General features: G+C 38.7%; 1 protein-coding gene across 1 annotated transcript; it reads right to left on the bottom strand.

Annotated features, from left to right (window-relative positions):
• Positions 1-508: 508 nt before the first annotated feature.
• On the bottom strand, positions 509-1,453 carry LOC133074446 (olfactory receptor 6N1-like). Its single transcript, XM_061168388.1, has one exon. It carries the CDS (start codon positions 1,451-1,453, stop codon positions 509-511), a length of 945 nt encoding a protein of 314 aa, XP_061024371.1.
• Between the last annotated feature and the right edge of the window lie 19,710 nt (positions 1,454-21,163).

Raw genomic sequence — 21,163 nt, 5'->3', positions numbered from 1 at the left:
CCCAAATAACTAGGTTCTAGATAAGTTTTCTGCCTACAACTCATGGCTTCACATATGAAACTTACACAGGTTATACTTTTTGGCCAGTCTTGTTTTCCACCTTTTCTGGGAATCTTATTCTGGGAATATTCTGGGAATCTTATCTCTACAAAAGTGCCAACTCTCAGCTTTAGTTTGCTTTCTTTCTCTCAGTATCTTACTCTCTCCCTGAAACCTAAATTTAAAAACATTTGCATGTTCTCTGGTTTATTTCTCTTCCTTTGTGGCCTATCTCTCCCATTTGTCTGGAATGGAACCAAAGACATACATCCTTTCTCTCTATATGTTCCAATTCTGATTAATCCAGGCTTATGTCTTCTTCAGTGAGTGTCTGCAATGGACATGATAAATGATAAGACTGATTTTATTTCCCTGGCATTTACTTTAACTCTGAAAAGATGATTAACTAACCAACCAGGTGATTCATTCCTACAGTTACCAAGAAACCTCAAAATGATAAAAGAGATTGTCAAGCTTCCTTCAACATAGTCTGTATCCTGACCCTGACCCTTTTCATAGCCTCCTTCACCTCCTTGTTTCGAAGGGTATAGATGATAGGATTGAGAAAGGGAGTAAGAAGGGCATACACTAAGGCAATATGCTTGTCTGTACCCTCAGGGCGACTCCCAGGTGAGCCCACATAAACTGTGAAGGCAGAAGCATAAAAAAGCACCACAACAGTTATGTGGGAGGAACAGGTGGAAAAGGCCTTGGCACGGCTGGCAGCTGAGGGCAGCTTCAGCACAGCTCTCAGGATACCCCCATACAGTCCTAAAATGAGCACAAAGTTGCACCCTGTGGCCACACCAATCACTGCCCCATGGACCCCATTATGCCACCTTATGTCCACACATGCCAACCTCATTAGTGGTGCCAGGTCACAGAAGTAATGAGCCACCTCTTTTAAACAGAAGGGCAGAGTGGCTGTGAGGTTTGCTGGCACAAGAGCAGCTGAGAAGCCAGCCACCCAAGTGGCCCCTGCCAGCCATAACTGTACCTGTCTGCTCATGAGAGCTTGGTAGTGGAGGGGGCGACAGATGGCAAGGTAGCGGTCCAGCGCCATGACACCCAACAGGTAGCACTCAGTCATGCCCAGTGAATGGAAGACGTAGAGCTGGACAAGGCACATAGTGGGTGAGATGGGTGAACGCCCTTGGAGCAAGGTGTGCAGCAGCGTGGGCACTGTGGTGCTGACATACCAGAGTTCCAAGAAGGACAGGATGCTGATGAAGAAGTACATGGGTGTGCGCAGTCTCGAATCTGCCTGAACCAGGACAATGACGCACAAGTTCCCTGCCAGGGTGAGGAGATAGATACACAGTGTCCCCAAGAAAGCAAGAGGTCGCAGGGCTCCAGTGGTAGTGAAACCAGCAAGGAGAAAATTCTGGGTCCATGTGTGATTGACAAGGTCCATGGTTCCTAAGAACAAGGAGCAAAGACAGAAGATTAATAAACATCAAGATTTTTCCTCTGTTCAGAAAATTTCCCTAGTGTCGAGAATACTGAATTTGAGCACCTTAAAGGAACTTGATATTATCTAAACAATACTCCTCACTTTGCAATAGAAGAATTGCAGTCCTAAAGACACACATAGTGGGACCCAGAAGAAGCTGTTGTTTCCAGAACTGGAACTAGAAATCAAGGCTCCTTATGCCAGTTCTATGCTTTTCTACACCATAATATTGTGCTCTTATGACTCCAGAAACTGAATTTCTTTCCTGCTCCACCATCAGAAAGCAGGAGACACCTAACTACTGGTTGAAAATAGTGAAACCAAAGGATGGTAGAGGGAGCAGAGGAAATAGACAACAGTTTTCAAACTTAAACTGTCATTTACTGAGATCTACAGACAGTAAGGAGAAATAGAGAAGCACACATACATACAATAGAGGTCCAATTCTCTTAGTACCTTAAGGTTACAAAGTTCAAGAAATATACATTTATGTAAGGTAAGTAGACGTTTATGTAAATCTAAAAATGAATATATATATAATTACTCTCTTGTACAGCACATTCTTTGTATGATGAAACTAATACAATGTTATAAATCAACTATACTTCAACTTTAAGTGTGAGTGTGTGTATAAAGGAAAATAAGAGAGAGAAGAAAACCTTTACCTCCATCTTTCCTATAGTTTCTAATGATTAAAAAACAGCCATATAGGGCTATGGAGAAGAGAGAAAAATCATCCTCTAAAAGTGACTGTTGAGGCCTCTTTCAGAAATACCCTCTAGAGTTTATAGACATTTTTCTAAGGAGTAGGAAAAAAAAAAAGGATGGGAAGTAAAAGAAATGCAAAATTTCTGAGAACAGTTCCCAAAATCTCAGGTTCATAGTGCCTGATAATAACTCACTTTGAAAGATGATCCACAAAGAAGAAATGTGCCAGGAATATTCAAAGAGGAAAACCATGAAGACAGAACAACCAACAACAAGTCCTATTATATTTTAAAAAGGAAAGGCCTTCCACTAAGTTAGGGATTCTGCTTTGAGAACTTGCTCTGTTGCTAACAGGCAGAACACTTTGGGCTAAGCAACTTCTTTTTCTCTAACATGAAAAAGTTTGAACTGATGTTTTCTAAAACTCTTACAACACAGATAATTTATCGTTCCCCAAAACCACTGAAAATGTTTCTGGACTGTGGGAAACATCAGCACCATGGTCCCTAGCATTTTTTTCTCATCCCTTAATCCTCTTCTTCAGATCCACACATCTCTGATACACCATCCCAAATTACTATCTGTCTGGATGAAGTTAGGACTTGTAGCATCTTCCTCATCATCCTTTTACCCCAAGACACTTCTGTACTTATATCTCATGTTCCTGGAAATGCTGGCTTCCCAGGGGATGCATAATGTGTGTTCATTGTTGTTGTTGGGTATGATGAGCTCTCAATAGAGGTTCCTCTGGGGGAAGGATGTTGGGCACAGAAAAGTGATCCAGAGTAGCACTAGTCCTCAAAAGACTTTTCTCAACCTTACAACCCTGACTGTTGAACTCTGGGATCAAATCTCAGGCATATTGCCTTTTCTAGACCACTTTGAAAACTGCAAAAATTCCATATAGCTTTCTATGGAAAGAGACAACCCATCTTGCATAATTTTATGCACACATACAGAATAACACACCAAGTGCCCCAGAAGTGAGTTTCATCTTCTGAAAAATTGCGTTGCAAGATTTCTCAGTTTCATTTCCATGAAACTCCAATAATAAGAGCTAGGTGATCTAAGAAGAGTAAATCATCAAGTTACTTACTACTAACCTTACCACAATTCTCCCTTGTAGCTCAATTGGTAAAGAATCCACCTGCGACGCAGGAGACCCGGGTTTAATCCCTGTGTCAGGAAGATTCCCTGGAGAAGGAAATGGCAACCCGCACCAGTATTCTTGTCTGGGGAATCCCATGGACAAAGGAGCCTGGCAGGATACAGTCCATGGGGTCACAAGAGTCGGACACAACTTAGTGGCTAAACCACCAACTTTACCATGGCCTTCTCTTTTGACTCAGTGATAAAGAATCTGCCTGCAGTGCAGGAGATGCAAGTTCAATCCCTGGGTCAGGAAAACCCCCTGGAGTAGGAAATCAATTTATCCATTGATTCAATTATTATTGAATATTTACTATGTACCAAACACCATTCTAAACCACCAAAACCACCAGCATTGCAGTCATCATTTATACCACTACCATTGTTATAATTTACGTGGAACATCTACATACTGTTTTTTCCAATAGTCTTGTATGGATGTGAGAGTTGGACCATAAAGAAAGCTGAGCACCAAAGAACTGATGCTTTTAAATTGTGGTGTTGGAGAAGACTCTTGAGAGTCCCTTGGACTGCAAGGAGATCAAACCAGTCCATCCTAAAGGAAATCAGCCCTGAATGTTCATTGGAAGGACTGATGCTGAAGCTGAAGCTCCAATACTTTGGCAACCTGATGCAAAGAACTGACTCATTAGAAAAGACCCTGATGCTGGGAAAGACTGAAGGCAGGCGGAGAAGGGGACGACAGAGGATGAGGTGGTTGAATGGCATCACTGACTCAATGGACGTGAGTTTGAGCAAGCTCTGGGAATTGTACAGGGAAGCCTGGCATGCTGCAGTCCATGGGGTCGCCAAGAGTTGGATATGACTGAATGACTGAACTGAACTGAACATAATGCTTATTCAGTTTTCCATAATCATGTCATTTTTTATTACCATCAGCATTATCTTCATAAAAGCCCTGCAGTCAGTTCATTCAATTCTGACCTTGGTTGGGCATTATACATAGGCATGGACTGTTTGGATATAAAAATCATGTAAGTAAAAGATTGAAAGAATTAATCCACTGGAGAATAGTAGAGTTGCATCACAAATCAGTGTAAATGTGGTTTCACATTTAGGAATCAGAGGCAGAGGACAAGATAACAGCAAAATTAAATTGGCTATCAGAACATTAACCAGGAAAGGTTTGCAGATAGACCGCATAAACTTGAGAGAATTCAGTCCTCAACTCTTTGAACCAGCCAGGAAAATCTTCCTGTGAGACCTGGAGTTGTTTTAATGACATTAAAGTGTGATATTTGATTTTGAGTGTTTTGCTTTAGAAAATAATGTAACGTCAAGATTGGAAGAATTAATCTTTGAGTAAAATTTTTTTCTGATGCTTGGGGATGTAGAGAATCTCTTTCAGTCTTTTCCAGCCTTCTGCAGAGATTCCACTTCAAGTGAAAAAAATGACATTTCTCTGGGATAAACAGTTACAACTATCATTTGATGAAATTGCTGCATCCTTCACATTCCCAAATATGACTTTATTTTTTGGGGCTCCAAAATCACTGCAGATGGTGATTGCAGCCATGAAATTAAAAGATGCTTACTCCTTGGAAGGAAAGTTATGAGCAACCTAGATAGCATATTAAAAAGCAGAGACATCACTTTGTCAACAAAGGTCTGTCTAGTCAAGGCTAAGGTTTTTCCAGTAGTCATGTATGGATGTGAGAGTTAGACTGTGAAGAAACCTGAGCACTGAAGAATTGATGCTTTTGAACTGTGGTGTTGGAGAAGACTCTTGAGAGTCCCTTGGACTGTAAGGAGATCCAACCAGTCCATCCTAAAGGAAATCAATCCTGGGTGTTCATTGGGAGGACTGAAGCTGAAGCTAAAACGTCAATACTTTGGCCACCTCTTGCGAAGAGTTGACTCATTGGAAAAGACCCTGATGCTGGGAGGGATTGGGGGCAGGAGGAGAAGGGGACAATAGAGAATGAGGTGGTTGGATGGCATCACCGACTCGATGGACATGAGTTTGAGTAAACTCTGGGAGTTGGTGATGGACAGGGAGGCCTGGCGTGCTGCGATTCATGGGGTCGCAAAGAGTTGGACATGACTGAGTGCCTGAACTGAACTGAAGTGAACTCACATTCCCAAATACAAAAACACTCCTAATTTGTAGCTTCGTTTATGGATCTATAAGACAGATTCTGGGACAGACTTCTCCCACGCTTTGGAGTACTCAATTGTATACCATCATGGCTTGCACCAAAAGAGTATATAAGGCTGTTTGTTTGCCTTCAGAAAACAATCATTGTGATACAATTACTTGTTTGTAAGAAGTTCAAACACAAATCCAAATCAATACAAAATACATAAGCAAAATATTTAGCATTGTAGATAAATGAGTGAAATATTTGTCTTAAAAGTAGCACAAAGAGGGAAAATAGAAGTTGGAGCATTCCAAGTTTAGGAAATTGTTTATTTTCCTCTCATGTCATCCCGCACCAGCAAAACTTGCTCTCTTAACTAATACATATCATGTATTAGAAATGGAGCAAAAGAAAAGACCAAGGTGTGATACCTCCATCAAGAGATCCGTGATTTAGCAAAGGAGGCAATGAAGAATATCTGTTAGTGTGTTAAGTGAAGAAAACAGTATTTCAAGTTTCAACATTGTACAATGATTATTAATATTTGAAAAAAAGCCTGAATAGGTGAAAATTGTTTTAACAATAATTTTATAAGTAATTCAAATTTTATTTATCTATATATTCTATATAGTGCATATATTTATATGAAATATTGTTTTCCAAGAAAAAAAAATGTGATCCAAAGGTTAGAAAAAAGTGTTAACAAAAAGCAACAATAGTGTATGGAGAGAGGAAATCAGTGATTCTGTTATTCATGAAATATATTTAGTAAATGCTTCCTATTTCCCATACCTCTTACTGAGCAAAGTATGAAATGAAAAAAACATAATCTCTTTCCTCAAGATGCTTAATTTGGAATGTGGGTAATCCATCCCTAAATAGGCATTTATAAAAGAATAAAGGCACTTAAATACATGAAAAGATATTCATCTTAACTCATAATGGCGCATGCAACTTTAAACTACATTGAGATACTTTTATCACCTTCAGACTGACAAAAATCCAAGTTGTAAGCACACTTTATTGGGCCAACTGCAGGGAAATAGACATTTCATACATTGCTCATAAAAGAACCAAATAGTGAAATAAATTTGGAGAAAAATTGATCAATCTTTATGCAAACTACATAGTCATTTGTGCCTAGCAATACCACTTCTAGGAATTCATCTTGCATATATGTATATGAAATGATATATACACAAGGTTATTCTTTGTAGTTCTGATTGTAATAGCAAGACTGGAACCCATGAGCCCTTCAGCACTGGACTGTTTAAATTGAGCACACAGTGAACTATTTATCAAACTGAGAAAGGACTTTCTACAGTGATCGGAAATGGTCTCCAGGGGACTTGTGATAATACTCATATTTACTTGTTTTTATGTAAGGAAACACTGCACACTTTTAGGAAACACAGATGAAAGTTGTTTTCTTTTCTTTTCTTTTTTTTTTCTTTGAAAGTTGTTTTCTATTGTGGGGAGTGGGGATAGCATGGGGCAGATGGACCTGGATTGGAGAAATATTCTTCTATTGATTCATATACCTTTTTATGAGTTATTTTGATTTTTAATAATGTAGGTATATTCTTAAAATAAATGTTTATACAGTGACATAGTGCAATCATACATCCTGGTTTGCTCAAGTGAGTTCTGGTTAATGCCTGTTGTTCAAGATAATTATTAATAGTGCCCTGCTTTATTCTTAAAAACGTGTGGGCTTTACTTTCATGATAAACTATACATACATCCTATGTGATAGAATGTTAACTTTGATACTCCTGCAAAGTTTGCAATCAGAGTTACTATATATATAATTTTACTCCTTCTAGAGTAATAAACTGCTATGAACATGGAAAAAGGAAGGAGGCAAAAAGTTGGCCCTGAGGCATTTACCCCAATGTGTCATATTCATGCATTTTTTCCTACTTATTTTCACTTCTTAGCAAATTTTAAAAAGTGTTAATGTCTGCTTAAGTGCAAACTATCCAAAGTCTGTAATTTCCTCAGGTTGTATCTTATCACTCAAAGTGTGAGGTGGAGGGAGATGGGCAGTTCAACCCACCTATTACCTATGTTTGTTGGGAAACTAAGGACAGTCTGAAAGGAAGGACCTCAGAAGGTTTGAGCGCATATAAGATTGTGCAATAAAAGAGAAGATGAGTTTGAAGCACAGAACTGATCTAAAAAAGAGGAATGGCCCCTGGTAAGCTTATAGAAAGCAACAATCTCTACCATGTTATTTGCTCCTTAAGAGTCCATTTATTCACTCATCCATTCATTCTTTTGTTCACTTATTCATAAATGAAAGAATGAAAATACTAGAAATCACTGGTGAAATATATGCTTCTTTGAATTATAAGATGTATCTACAACAGGATTGTAAGCTCTCAAGCTTGTTACACTGTATTGATTAATGTGACCCAAGAAATTGCTAGTGATTCTTTTTCTTTTTTAAAATTTTATTTATTTATTTTCAGTTGTGCTGGGTCTTCTTTGCTGCTCAGGCTTTTCTCAGGTTGAAGCAAGCAGGGGCTACTCTCTAGCTGGGGTGTGTGGCCTTCTCGTTGCAGTGGCTTTTCTTGCTGTGGAGTGCAGGCTCTAAGGCACATGGACTCAGTAGTTGCAGCCCCTGGGCTCTAGAGCACAGGCTCAGTAGTTGTGGCACATGGGCTTAGCTGTTCTGCGGCATGTATGATCTTCCCAGGCCAGGAATCAAACCCATGTCTCCTACATTGGCAGGCTGATTCTTTACCACTGAGCCTCCAGGGAATCCCCATTGCTAGTGATTCATTTCAACTGCCACCTGGTAATGTGCTGACCAAATAGTATTTTGCTGCAACCCACGACCACCCCAATAAAGACAAGTTGAGATAACCATGGGGTAGGATAAAAGAAAGAGTAGGAAGAGGATAAGGGCCCCAAAGCCATATATTGAGGGATAGTAAAAATTTCACAAGGGCAAGGGGAAACACACAGGATGTTCTAGGGTGATTTTGGACACCTAAGCCCAAGGACAATGCTCAGCTTGAATTATTATCAATTCTATTGACCCACACATGTGACAAAAATGTGAGATATGTGTAAAATCAAGCATGCTTAAGGGAAGAAATTCCCACTGCAGAAATTTATGTGACGAATTTGTAGTAATAATGACTATCTCATATGTAATATTTACTATTTTGTTTGCTGAGAAGGGGGCCATAGAGGATGAGATGGTTGAATGGCATCACTGACTCATTGGACATGAATTTGAGCAAACTCCAGGAGATAGTGAAGGACAGGGAAGCCTGGTGTGCTATAGTCCATGGGATCACAAAGAGTCAGACAGGACTTAGTGACTGAGCAACAACAACAACAATCCTCAAAAGAATTCTTTGAATGAGGGTCTTCTAGTCCTCATCTTACAGATCAGGGAGTCTTTTACATATGGAAAATAGGAAGGTTAAGTGAATTGTTTAAGGTCATGCAGAAAGAAAGTGGTAGAGATAATGACTGAATTCAGGAACCAAGCTTCAAAGTCTCTGGCCCTGCCCCTAAAATAGTAAAGCTTTTTATTATTCATAGAGTAACTCAAGTATCAGGAACACTTAAGCATTGATCACTTTAAATGTTTTGTTTCCTCTAATCTTTATAGAACTGTGTGATGATCATTATAAATATTTTTCCTTAAAAAACAAGGAAACAGTTGCTCAGACAGAGGTTAAGATTTTTATTTGGAATCATATAGGTGGCACTAGTGGTAAAGAACCTGCATGCCAATGCAGGAGTCACAGGAGGTGAGGATTTGGTCCCTGGGTCGGGACAATCCCCTGGAAGAGGGCATGGCAACAGACTCTAGTATCCCGGCCCAGAGAATCCCATGAACAGAGGAGCCTGGTGGGCTACAGTCCATGGGTTGCAAAGAGTTGGACATGACTGAAGCAACTTCGCCGGTAGCAGGCATATAACAGAAAAGGGATCTGGACCAGCACTTTTCCCTCTCTGTTCTGTTTGTTTGCCTTTTCATATTGTTCATGGGGTTCTCAAGGCAGGAACACTGAATAGTTTGCCATTGCCTTCTCCTGTGGACCATGTTTTGTCAGAACTCTTCACCATGACCCGTCCATCTTGAAAGGCCCTACACAGTGTGACTCATAGTTTCATTGAGTTAGACAAGGCTGTGATCCATGTGATCAGTTTGGTTAGTTTTCTGTGATTGTGGTTTTCATTCTATCTGCCCTCTGATGGATAGGATAAGAGGCTTGTATGGAAGAGACTGACTCTGGGGGAATCTGGATCTTGTTCTGAAGGGTGAAGCCATGCTCAATAAATCTTTAATCCAATTTTCTGTTGATGGGAGGGTCTATGTTCCCCCCCTGTTGTTTGGCCTGAGGCCAAATTATAGTAGGGGTAAGGGTAAAGGGAACCTCCTTCAAAAGGACGTATGCCCACACTGTTGTATTCAGTGCCCCTGACCCTGCAGCAGGCCACTGTCAACCCACGTCTTTACCAGAGACTCCTGGACACTCACAGGCAAGCATGGCTCTGTCTCTTGTGGGTGCTCCTTTCTCCTGGGTCCTGGTGCACACAAGGTTTTGTTTGTGCCATCCAAGAATCTGTTTCCCCAGTCAGTGACATTACAGTGACAGAGTTTATTTCTTTGGGCTCCAAAATTACTGCAGATGGTGACTGCTGCAATAAAATTAAAACACACTTGCTCTTTGGAAGAAAAGCTATGACCAACCTAGACAGCATATTAAAAAGCAGAGATATTACTTTGCCGACAAAGGTCCATCTAGTCAAAGCTATGGTGTTTTCAGTAGTCATGTACAATGTGAGAACTGGACCATAAAAAAAGCTGAGCACCGAAGAATTGATGCTTTTCAACTGTGGTGCTGGAGAAGACTTAGAGTCCCTTGGACATCAAGGAGATCAAGCCAGTCAACCCTAAAGGAAATTAGTCCTGAATATTCACTGAAAGGACTGATGCTGAAGCTGAAGCTCCAATACTTCGGCCACCTGATGGAAAGAACTGACTCATTGGAAAAATCCTGAAACTGGGAAAGATTGAAGGGTACAACAGAGGATGAGATGGTTGGATGTCATCACCGACTCAATGGACAGGAATTTGAGCAAGCTCCGGGAGTTGGTGATGGACAGGGAAGCCTGGCGTGCTGCAGTCTGTGGGGTTGCCAAGAGTCATACGTGACTGAGTGACTGAGCTGAACTCTGTGTGTTGTATGTTACCTGCCTGGGTTGAATTTGGATCTTGGTTTTTTTTTTAAGAAGTGGTGCAATTGTAGAATTAAAGCTCTCTAAACAGGAAGGAATATGGGCAGTCACCCACTCCTTACTCTCATTTGGCAGAGAGTGAGAATGAGGCTGAGGAAGTCTTGCCCACTATGGTGGATCTGGGGGTGAATCCATGTCCAGGAACCTATTTAATTTCATTTTTGCATAAGAACAGTTAAAAACAATTTTATAAAGAATATTCATGATCCATAGAGTGACCTATCTCTGCCAAGCTCTGGTCTTATCTTAGTCCCTCTAATGAGCTGTGCATTTTTGGTAGTCCATCACCTCCTCAGCCTTCAGCTCTCTCATCTGAAAAAAATGAGAAGAAACTGAATCATCTCATCAGAGTAACTGTTTGATGCGCCAGGATAGAAAAGAGCGGACAGGGAGTGACCAGAGCTTTGGGTCTCCGTTTCCGCTTCCTATTTCAGTCTGTCTTGTACTTGGTACTCTTTGGCTTTATGCATTACAGTTCTGATATTGTTTGCTTGAAAATATTAGATTAGATGATTTTCTGGTGTCTTCTTTGATATTTCAAGAGTACCAGGTCTGTTTCTGGCTAGGGTTACACAAGAATTGCTGAACGAATGTGAAGAATGAAAAAGAATTCCTCATTCCAGAACATCTGCCTACCTTTGGCAGACACAGGCCAGGGTGCATTCTGAACAAATGGAATAATTGAGTGCCTTTATCAAAAGAGTCAACAAGACTAGTGCCTCAGCATATGGATTGAGGTCCAGGAATCAAGGACTGGGATGACAGTATAATTTAACTAAAAGCTCTTGTGAATGGTGAGAGGCAGAGCAGATGGGGAAATTGGGGGAGGATCTGAGACCCCTGATATACTAATGAATCTTCTGTTTCTGCTGTTTCACACAGAAAATGGATACTTCAAGAGACTAAGGATGAGTGTTTTGGTAGATCCAGATGCCACAGTTCAGGGAAAGTAAAATTGGGGCAGTAATGACCTCTAACATTTTCTAAGTCTCTCTTTAATTGCATCTCCCATTTATTCCCCCTTATATGTGTGCCTTTCCATCTGTTACTAATTATTAAACCCATCTCCCTACCTATCCTCTATATAAAATATTCTCCTCTTTCTCCCCTCACTTAGCTATGATCATTAGATGCATCATTTTTGCTAAATGATCCTAAACTAGCTACATAGCCTTTCTGAGCCTCAGTTTCCTCATGTAGTGTAAGTTTATGTATCCATTATAGTGGGCACTCACTGAATAGTATTACTGCTTTTACTACTAATGTGTTGGTGGTAAATATATGTGCTGTGCTGAGTCACTCAGTCATTTCCGACTGTTTGCAACCCCTTGGACTGCAGCCTGCCAGGCTCCTCTGTCCATGGGGATTCTCCAGGCAAGAATGCTGGAGTGGGTTGCCATGCTGTCCTCCAGGGGATCTTCCCAATCTAGGGATTGAGCCCAAGTCTCCCACATTGCAGGCAGATTCTTTACCAGCTGAGCCACAAGGGAAGCCCAATAAGGACTAGAAAGCCCTCTAACAGTGAGGGCAGTCTCTGTACCAGATAGGTTTCAGGCATCTATTGAAAAAACAGAGAATAATAATATTTAACCTGTCCTGCCTTGCCTCAGTGGGGAGGCACTGCTGAAATGTGAGAGTGTGTGGTGAACATGAAGAGCTGTACCAATGTACAGTCTGTAGGAATTCTGTATTTGGGGAGGAGTCCAGATGGCATGGACACCTGCTCAGAGGCTCAACAGCACAAGATGAGCCTGGAAATCTTTGAGCAGTGTGTCCAAACAAGTCTCACATTCCCCTCCTTCTGAGTTAGATCTCAGGCAGCTGTACTGAACTTTCATATCCTTAACCAGCCCAGATCTTTCCTTCCACTTCCCTTTGGTCAAGCAGAGGAGCCTTGCCCATTGCTGAATTATTACTGCTGCATACCCCTTGTTTGAAGGACCTGGATACTGAGATTCCCTTAGGGGAAGCATGAGAGCCAGATCTATGCAGCTAAAGAAATCCTCCCACAAAACTTTTCTTCTGAGCAACTCAGGGAAACAGAGCAATGTGCTAACTAGTTTTTTAATGAGAAGACAAATGAGGAGCAGTTTAGTTGAACTGGGGAAACCAGAGAGTGAGGCTAGGGAACTGTTCCCAGGAGAGGCTGTGCCTGCTTAATGAAGCTGAGCCTCAACTTCAGTGATTAGCAGCACTTTTCTCTGCAGAGACCTCTGCCTGCCTGAGTGGAGGTTCTGGGAGCTTTGTGGGGGGGGCCAGTTTTCTCCTCTTGCTTTCCTCAATTAATACTAATTGCAAAGGTGAGTATGCACAGCAGGAAGTGAAAAAAAGCAGCTCTAGAAAACAGTCCTCCTGGGAATCCTTTCTTCAGGCCTGTGGGGAGGCACCAGCCTCCCAGCTTTGTCTGAACCATGCTGAGGGCATGTGTTCCCTACACGCATAGAAGGCTCTGTGGACATACAGTGGGAGTCAGGAGGCCTGAGCTTTAACCGTGGCTCTGTCACTAACTCTGACCCAAAGTGGGTCACACACCTTTCCTGACCTATACTAAAATATGGAAACTGGACTTCACAAGTTACTTGGTTTCTTTGAGCTGTAATTTTATGAATTATGATAAATGATGTGGTTTTCATTCTGATACCCAGGGTAACAGCATCAAGAAACAAGAGTGTAGTAGCCTCACTTCCACTTTAAAAAAAAAAAAAAAAGTTTATTGAGCATAAAGGAAGTAAAAGGAGAAGGGAGAATATAAGAGAAAGAGAAATATAAGTCCCAAGAGACCCCACGCCCCAACAGAAGAGGGGTGTACACCATCTGCTGCTGCTGCTGCTGCTAAGTCACTTCGGTCGTGTCCGACTCTGTGAGACCCCATAGACGGCAGCCCATCTAGGTTCAAACAAAGGAATGTGTTGCCACACTTATTTGCCCCTTTCAGAACAATTTTTAAATTCTCATTTCCTGTTTGGGGGGAAAAAATTTCTATCATTTTCTCTCAGAAAAAGATGAAGCAGTTCTAATCATCTGCCTGTCTGCACATCTCTGCTTGTCTACAGACCGATAGACACATTTATGGCACTACAACTCTCAGATAGCACCAAAAAATCAGAATTACAAGTGCAATTTTCAGTGTTGGTAATCATATAAAGGGGCTTCCCAGGTGGTGCTAGTGATAAAGAACCTACTTGCCAATGCAGGAGACATGAGACCCGGGCTTGGTTCTTGGGTTGGAAAGATTCCCTGGAGAAGGGCATGGCAACCCACTCCAGTATTCTTGCCTGGATAATCCCATGGACAGAGGAGTCTGGAAGGCTAGAGTCCATAGGGGTGCAGAGAGACGAACATGACTGAAGTGACGGCACGCACGCACACAATCGTATAAAGAACACACAGTAAGAAAACCCTGAGTTTGAATCAATGGTTGTAAAATAACAATCACAAAGCAGCAGTTCTAAAATACAGTACAATTTAGCCAACCCCATTTTGCCTCATTTGCAAAACTAAAATGTTAATCGCAGCTGTCTTTTATGTTGTTGGGAGAATTAAGATAATTTATGTTGGAATGCAGTAAGTGCTAGAAAATAAAATCAAACTTTGTTGATTGTTATTATTATCAGCATTATAGTTATATGTCTAATACCTAATAGGACCAAGGAGATGATTAAAATTCACCAGAAGAATTCAACAAAGGGGGGAAATCCTCAAAGTTTTAGTTTTGTAGAGTTACAGTGTCCCTGCAGAAGCATCAACCACTCACAGACCAAGCTGCTTAAAAGTAGTCAGCACCACTTCGTAAACTTACTCAGTTTTAGTAATTTTTGAGGATTCAAACTCTTCTTCTGACACAGGGCAAGCTGACCAGAATGTGGTTGTAAGCAGGATGGTAGGAGAGATAGAGAAGGAATCTTTCTGTTTATGTGTTGAAAAGTTGAATTGTTTAGGATGAATTTGATTGGAAGTTGTCTGCTTGGGAACAGAATCCCTGCACTGTATATGAGTTGCTTCTCTCCCTTTCAAATTACTTCCCAGTATTTCCTCCTACTCACGAATAACAGGGGATCACTGATTCATTCATTAATTCATTCATCAGTATTTGTTGAGCACCTATGTGCTAAACACTATACTATCTTAGGTACTGGTAAAACTGGCCATTTTCACATGATAAATATTTTATAATTATTTAATGTGTGCTTGAGAACAGTTTATAAATGTTGGATTCAAAAATGCTATGTCAGATAAAATTTCTTAAGCTGTTCATTGTGTTAGCCAAATCTTTTGAATCTTAATCATAACTATTTGTTAGCCTTGTAGTTTCAACAGTTGAGAGAGATGATGATATCTCCAGCTGTAATGATAACTTTGTCAATTTCTTATTGTAATTCTTTTGAATTTTTCCATATATTTTAATATACTTTATATATATATACAGCTTTTCCCTACTATCTGAAAGGAGAGTATTGCTCTGAAACCTTTCATAAGCCAAAAATGGCATAAAACTGTGCAAAAGTTTGCCTTACACCACTTTACTTTTGCCAAAAACCTGTATTAGTACATTTTTTGCTAATTGAAAGAAATACGAAGAGGATTTTCACTTAAAAAAAAAAAACCTTATTGAGTTAAAAATTGTTAGGCAATCAGTGTAGAAGTCAGAGCTTCGGTACTGTTTCTAATTTCAATTTTAATTTTCACACACAAGCATTTTGCTTCATTAAAAGCTATATTTACTCCTTCAGTTTTCAGGCGTTCAGAGGAATGCCTCCCTGGTCTGGAGGGTCATAAGACATTAAGACCCAGGACAAGACAATCACTAACTGCTGCCCAGTTTATCAAGGAGAAAAACTCCAGGTAGCTTCTAAACACATATGCGCCTCAATAATGGTCTGGGTGTCTTGAGAGAGGGTCAAGGGATGACGTTGCAATGTCTAGAAAAAACTGAGAAACTGGAAGATCCAAGAAAGTCATAAAAAGGACAAACTGGATATTGCAACATTTAAACTGATTTGTCAGAAATTACATATATCACATGTCTAACCCTGAGCCAACCAAAAATGAACAGATCAACTCTAATAAAAACTCTATAAAAACTGAGATTATTCCCGCCTTTGGGAGATCTCTTCACCCCTTCTCAGTATCTATGCTGAGGGCTTTGTATCTCCATCCTTTAAAATAAACTTTGCCTGCATACGTGTTTGCTGAGTTTGAGGGATTCATTCTTTTAACTCCGTGAACAGAACCCTGTTTCCCGTTTCATTATCTTGCCGATATGGATGTTTGTTAAAAGTGAAGTGGCATAATATGAACTCTTGGAAAACAGAAGATACCTGTACAAATACCAGTGTACATACTAGCAAATATACTAGTAAATAAAGGGAAAGAAATAATTATGATATGCTGCTATATTGAGTAATGTAAAATATGTGTATACATATATATAATATGAATACATAAATTAAATCATATTTTCTCAAGGGCTGACTATATTGTAATTATGTAGTGAAATCTACAAGTCTACCCTATCTGTATTGATTTTTTTTTTTCTCTCTAAAACTCTATTTTAAGCTACACTATTATGTGGAACCCCAAACCAAGTTCACAGGACAAAACTCTCTGGACATGACCAAGCCCCATAGCAACTGCTGCCACAACCCTCCAGTTCCCTGACCCCATATTAGATAAAATATCCACCCTAGTACCCATCCTATAGCATCCTAACCAATCACCTAATGCCATCATTCCAGTAGGGATTTTCTCTGTCTTGAGGTTGTAAAAATTGACTACTAGCCTGCGAAAGCCTTTCTATTCTCCCTTGAGCAGACCAGCTGTTCTGATCTTGTCAACCAGTCTAATAAACCTTATTCTCCTCTCATTCTGCCTCATGTCTGGAAATTCTTTTCCAGCCCATGCATGGACCATGACGTATATATCTAGGTATCCAACCTTTAAGTGACTTTATGTTTCATGTGTATTTTGTAAACCACACACAGCTGGATTTATTTTTAATCCACATTGAAAAAAATTATCTCCTGTTCATTTGTGTACCTATTATATATATGTATATATATTTTAGCTTGATTCTTCCGTCTTACTTCATTAGAATTTGTAACACTTAGTATATGCTTTCTTCTCCTTTCTTGTCAGTTTCTTTAAAAATCATTATCTTCTTTTTAAGAATAAGTGCCTTAGAGAATTCTCATATTCTCTGGTCCCCCCAAACTTCAGCCCTACTATGTTGACATACTTCCTGCATTCTCCTCTTTTGTTCTGGCTTTACTTATTTATAAGACATCTAATGAAGGCATTTGCTCACCCTTATTTATTTATTTATTTATTTTTCTGGTTGCCAATATTTTTTAGATTTATTTCTTTTCTCATTGAAAAGCTCTTCCCATACAGTTGTTGATAAGGGCCTTTGTGTTGCAAAACTAGTGAAACTTTGAATATTGAGAATTGTTTTGTTTTGTTTAACTGTATTAAAATGCATATCATAAAATTAACCATTTTTAAACACAGGCATATCTCATTTTATTGTGATTCACTTTATTGCACTTGGAAGATATTGTGTTTTTACAAATTTCAGGTCCGTGGCAACCCAAGTTCTAGTAAGTCTATCCACACCATTTCTCAATGCCATTATATTTAAATTAAGGTATGTTTGGGCTTCCCTTGTGAATCAGCTGGTAAAGAATCCACCTGCAATGCAGGATACCTGGGCTCGATCCCTGGGTTAGAAAGATCCCCTGGAGAAGGGAAAGGCTACCCATTCCAGTATTCTGGCCTGGAGAATTCCATGAACTGTATAGTCCATCGGTTGCAAAGAATCAGACACAATTGAATGACTTTCACTTCACTTCACTTCAAGGCAAGTTTACTGTTTTTTAAAAATAATATAATGCTAAAAAAATAATATAATGCTATTTTTACAGTAAACCACATTATAATGTAAACATAACTCTTATATGCACTGGGAAACCAAATGAAAAAAAAAAAAAAAATCATGTCACTTGCTTTAATTGCAGTCATCCAAAAACAAACACACAATATATCAGGGTACACTTGTATACAATTCAAGAGTGTTAAGTATGTTGACTTTGTGCAACTAACCTCCAGAACTCTTTTCATCTTGCAAAACGGAAACTCTATACCAAGTAGGCAGTATTCCTTCATTCCACCTCCCCCAAGATTCTGGCAAATACCAGAAAGCACTAATTTCTGAGTGTAATCATACACCATTTGCCATTCCGTGGCTGATGTGTTTCACTTAACATAAGGTTCCCAAAGTTCCTCCATGTTATAGCATGTGTCAGACTGTCCTTCTTTTTAAGGTAAAGTTCTTTTCCATTGTATGTGTATATGACATTTTGTTTATTAATTCATCTATTAATGCGCACTTATATTGTTTTAACCTTTTGGCTACTGTGAATAATGCTGCAATGAACATGGGTGTGTAAATATTTTTTTAAGATTGTACTTTGACTTCTTGGGGTATATGGATATATACCTAGAAGTGGAATTAAATTTTTGAAGATTCTCCATACTGTTTTCCATACAACTGTACTGTGGAGCCTTGTACTAAGGTCACAGGATAAAAATCTCTGACCAAGCCCCATAGCAGCTGAGCCATGAGTCTCCGTATCTAAACCAGCCAGTTCCCTGGCCCCACGTTATATAAAATATCCACCCATCCATCCTATAGCATCCTAACCAATCACCTAATTCCACCATTCCAGTAGGAATTTTTTTCTTTCTTGAGGCTATAAAAATGGGCTGCAAGCCTGTGAAAGGGTACAGCTCTTCCTAGAGACAGCCTTCTGATCTAACAGCATCTCCCACTCTAATGAACTTTATTCCCTTCTCATTCCAACCCACACATGGACCACGACATGTACTCTTTTACATTCCCACTGATAGAGCACAAGGATTCCAATTTCTCCACATCCTCATCAACAATAATTATTTTCTATTTTCTTTATATATATATATATATATATATATATATATATATATATATATATATATAGTAGTCATTCTAATGAGTGTGATGCGGTAATTCATTGTGTTTTATTTTAATTTGCATAATGATTATTTTTACTGAATACTTTCCCATGTGCTTTTGATCATTCATACAGCATCTTTAGAGAAAGATTTATTTCAAATTTTTCTTATATTTTCTAACCAAATTGTTTGATTTTTTTCATTGAATTGTAAGAATTTTTACATATCTGGATATTAATCCCTTTACAGACATATAATTTGCAAATACTTTTTAAAATTTTATGCTTCCTTTTCACTCTGTTGACTGCTTACTTTAACACATAGAAGTTTTTTAATTTTGATGTCCTCCAATTTATCTATTTTTTTGTTTGTTTTTGACTACATATTGGATGTCACATCAAAGAAACCATTGCCAAATCCAGTGTCATGAAACTTCTGAGAGTTTCATAGTTATAACTCATGTTTGGATCCTTGATCAATTTGAGTTAATTTTTGTATATGATGTAGAGTATTCAGTTTAAATCTTTTGCAGGTGAATATACTTATTACTCAACATCATTAAAAAAAATAAAACTGTCCTTTCTTAATTAAATGATCTTGATAACTGTGTCAAAAATAATTTGACCATATATGTAAGAGTTTATTTTTGTGCTGTTTGTTTTATTCCATTGGTCTGTTCCATGTATGTCTTTATACCAATACCACACTGTTTTGATTAAAATCAGGAAGTGGGAGGCCACCAAATTTGATATTCCTTTCCAAAATTGTCTAGGCTACTTGGAGTTCTTAGATATTCTGTATAAATTTTAGGATGAATTTTTCTCTATCTACAAAAAAAGAAAAATGACCTTGGTATTTTGGTAGGGATTATATTGACTCTGTAGATCACTTTGTATAGAATTAACACCTTAACAATACTAAGTCTTCCAATCAATGAATGCATGATATCTTTCTAAGTATTTGTGACTTTGATTCATTTCAGAAGCAGTTTGTAGCTATCAGTATACATGTCTTTTGCCTTCTAAACTATGTTTATTTCTAACTATTTCACTTGTTTTTAAGCCATCATAAATTGTATTGTTCCTTAATTTATTTTTCAGATTGCTATTGTGTAAAAATATACTGATTTCTGAATGTTTTCTTGTCCTGAAAATTTGCTGAATTCATTTATTAGGTCTAATAGTGAATTTTTTTGTTTGTTTGTTTGTTTTGCATGTGGATATCTACAATTCCCAACACAATTTGTGAAAGAGACTATGCTTTATCCAATGTATATTCTTGGCACTGTCGTCAAAAATCCGTTGACTCAGTTAACTGTATATTCAAGGGGTTTATTTCTGTATCTCTATTCCCATTTTTCTGTATGACTGTCTTTATGCCAGTACCATACTGTTTTAACTATTAGTACAGTTTGTAATCTGTACTAATTTTGAATTCTGGAAATGTGATACTTCCAGCTTTATTTTTCTTTTTCAAAATAGCTTTGGCTATTCTGAGTCTTCTGAGATTTCATATACATTTTAGGATTTTTTTTTCAAGTTTTTGTGAAAGATGCAATTGAGATTTTGATGTAGATCTCATTGAATCTGTAGGCAATTTTGAGTAGTATGGACGATCAATGAACACAGGATATCTTTCCATTTATTTGTTTCTCCTTTAATTTCTTTCTTCAGTTTTTAGTGTACAAGTGTTTTGTATACTTGGATAAGTTTATTCCTAAGCATTTTATTCATTTCGATGCTATTATACTGACACTGTTTTCTTAATTTCCTTTTGAAACACTTTGACTGTGGTTCAGGAGCTCTGAAGAGCTCCAGTACCATAGTACTTTATATCTCAGCACAAAGAATACAGTGAGAGCAAAGTGATAGATAAAAAGTGATTTATTAGAATAAGACACGTGTGAGATTTTCTCCAAGCTAGACTTCAACAGTACTTGAACTGAGAACTTCCAGATGTACAAGTTGGATTTAGAAAAGGCAGAGAAGCCAGAGATTAAATTGCCAACATCCATTGGATCATAGAAAAATCAAGAGAATTCCAGAAAAAAAAAACATCTACTTCTGCTTCATTGACTACGAGAAAGTCATTGACTGTGTAGATCATAAGAAACTGTGGAAAAGTCTTCAAGAGACGGGAATACCAGACCAACTCACCTGCCTCCTGAGAAATATGTATGCAGATCAAGAAGCAAAAATTAGAACCAGACTCGGAACAATGGACTTGTTCCAAATTTCAAAAGGAGTGGATATATATTGTCACCCTGCTTATTTAACTTATACACTGAGTACATCATGTGAAATACTGGACTGGTTGAAGCACAAAGTGGAATCAAGACTGCTGGAAGAAATATCAATAACCTCAGATATGCAGATGACACGACCCTTATGGCAGAAAGCAAAGAGGAACTAAAGAGTCTCTTGATGAAAGTGAAAGAGGAGAATGAAAAAGCTGG

Source organism: Dama dama, chromosome 20, assembly GCF_033118175.1.
Source record: "Dama dama isolate Ldn47 chromosome 20, ASM3311817v1, whole genome shotgun sequence".
NCBI classification, from domain to species: Eukaryota; Metazoa; Chordata; class Mammalia; order Artiodactyla; family Cervidae; genus Dama; species Dama dama.
The sequence above is the reverse complement of the archived record's forward strand: the minus strand, read 5'-3'. Positions and strand labels throughout refer to the sequence as shown.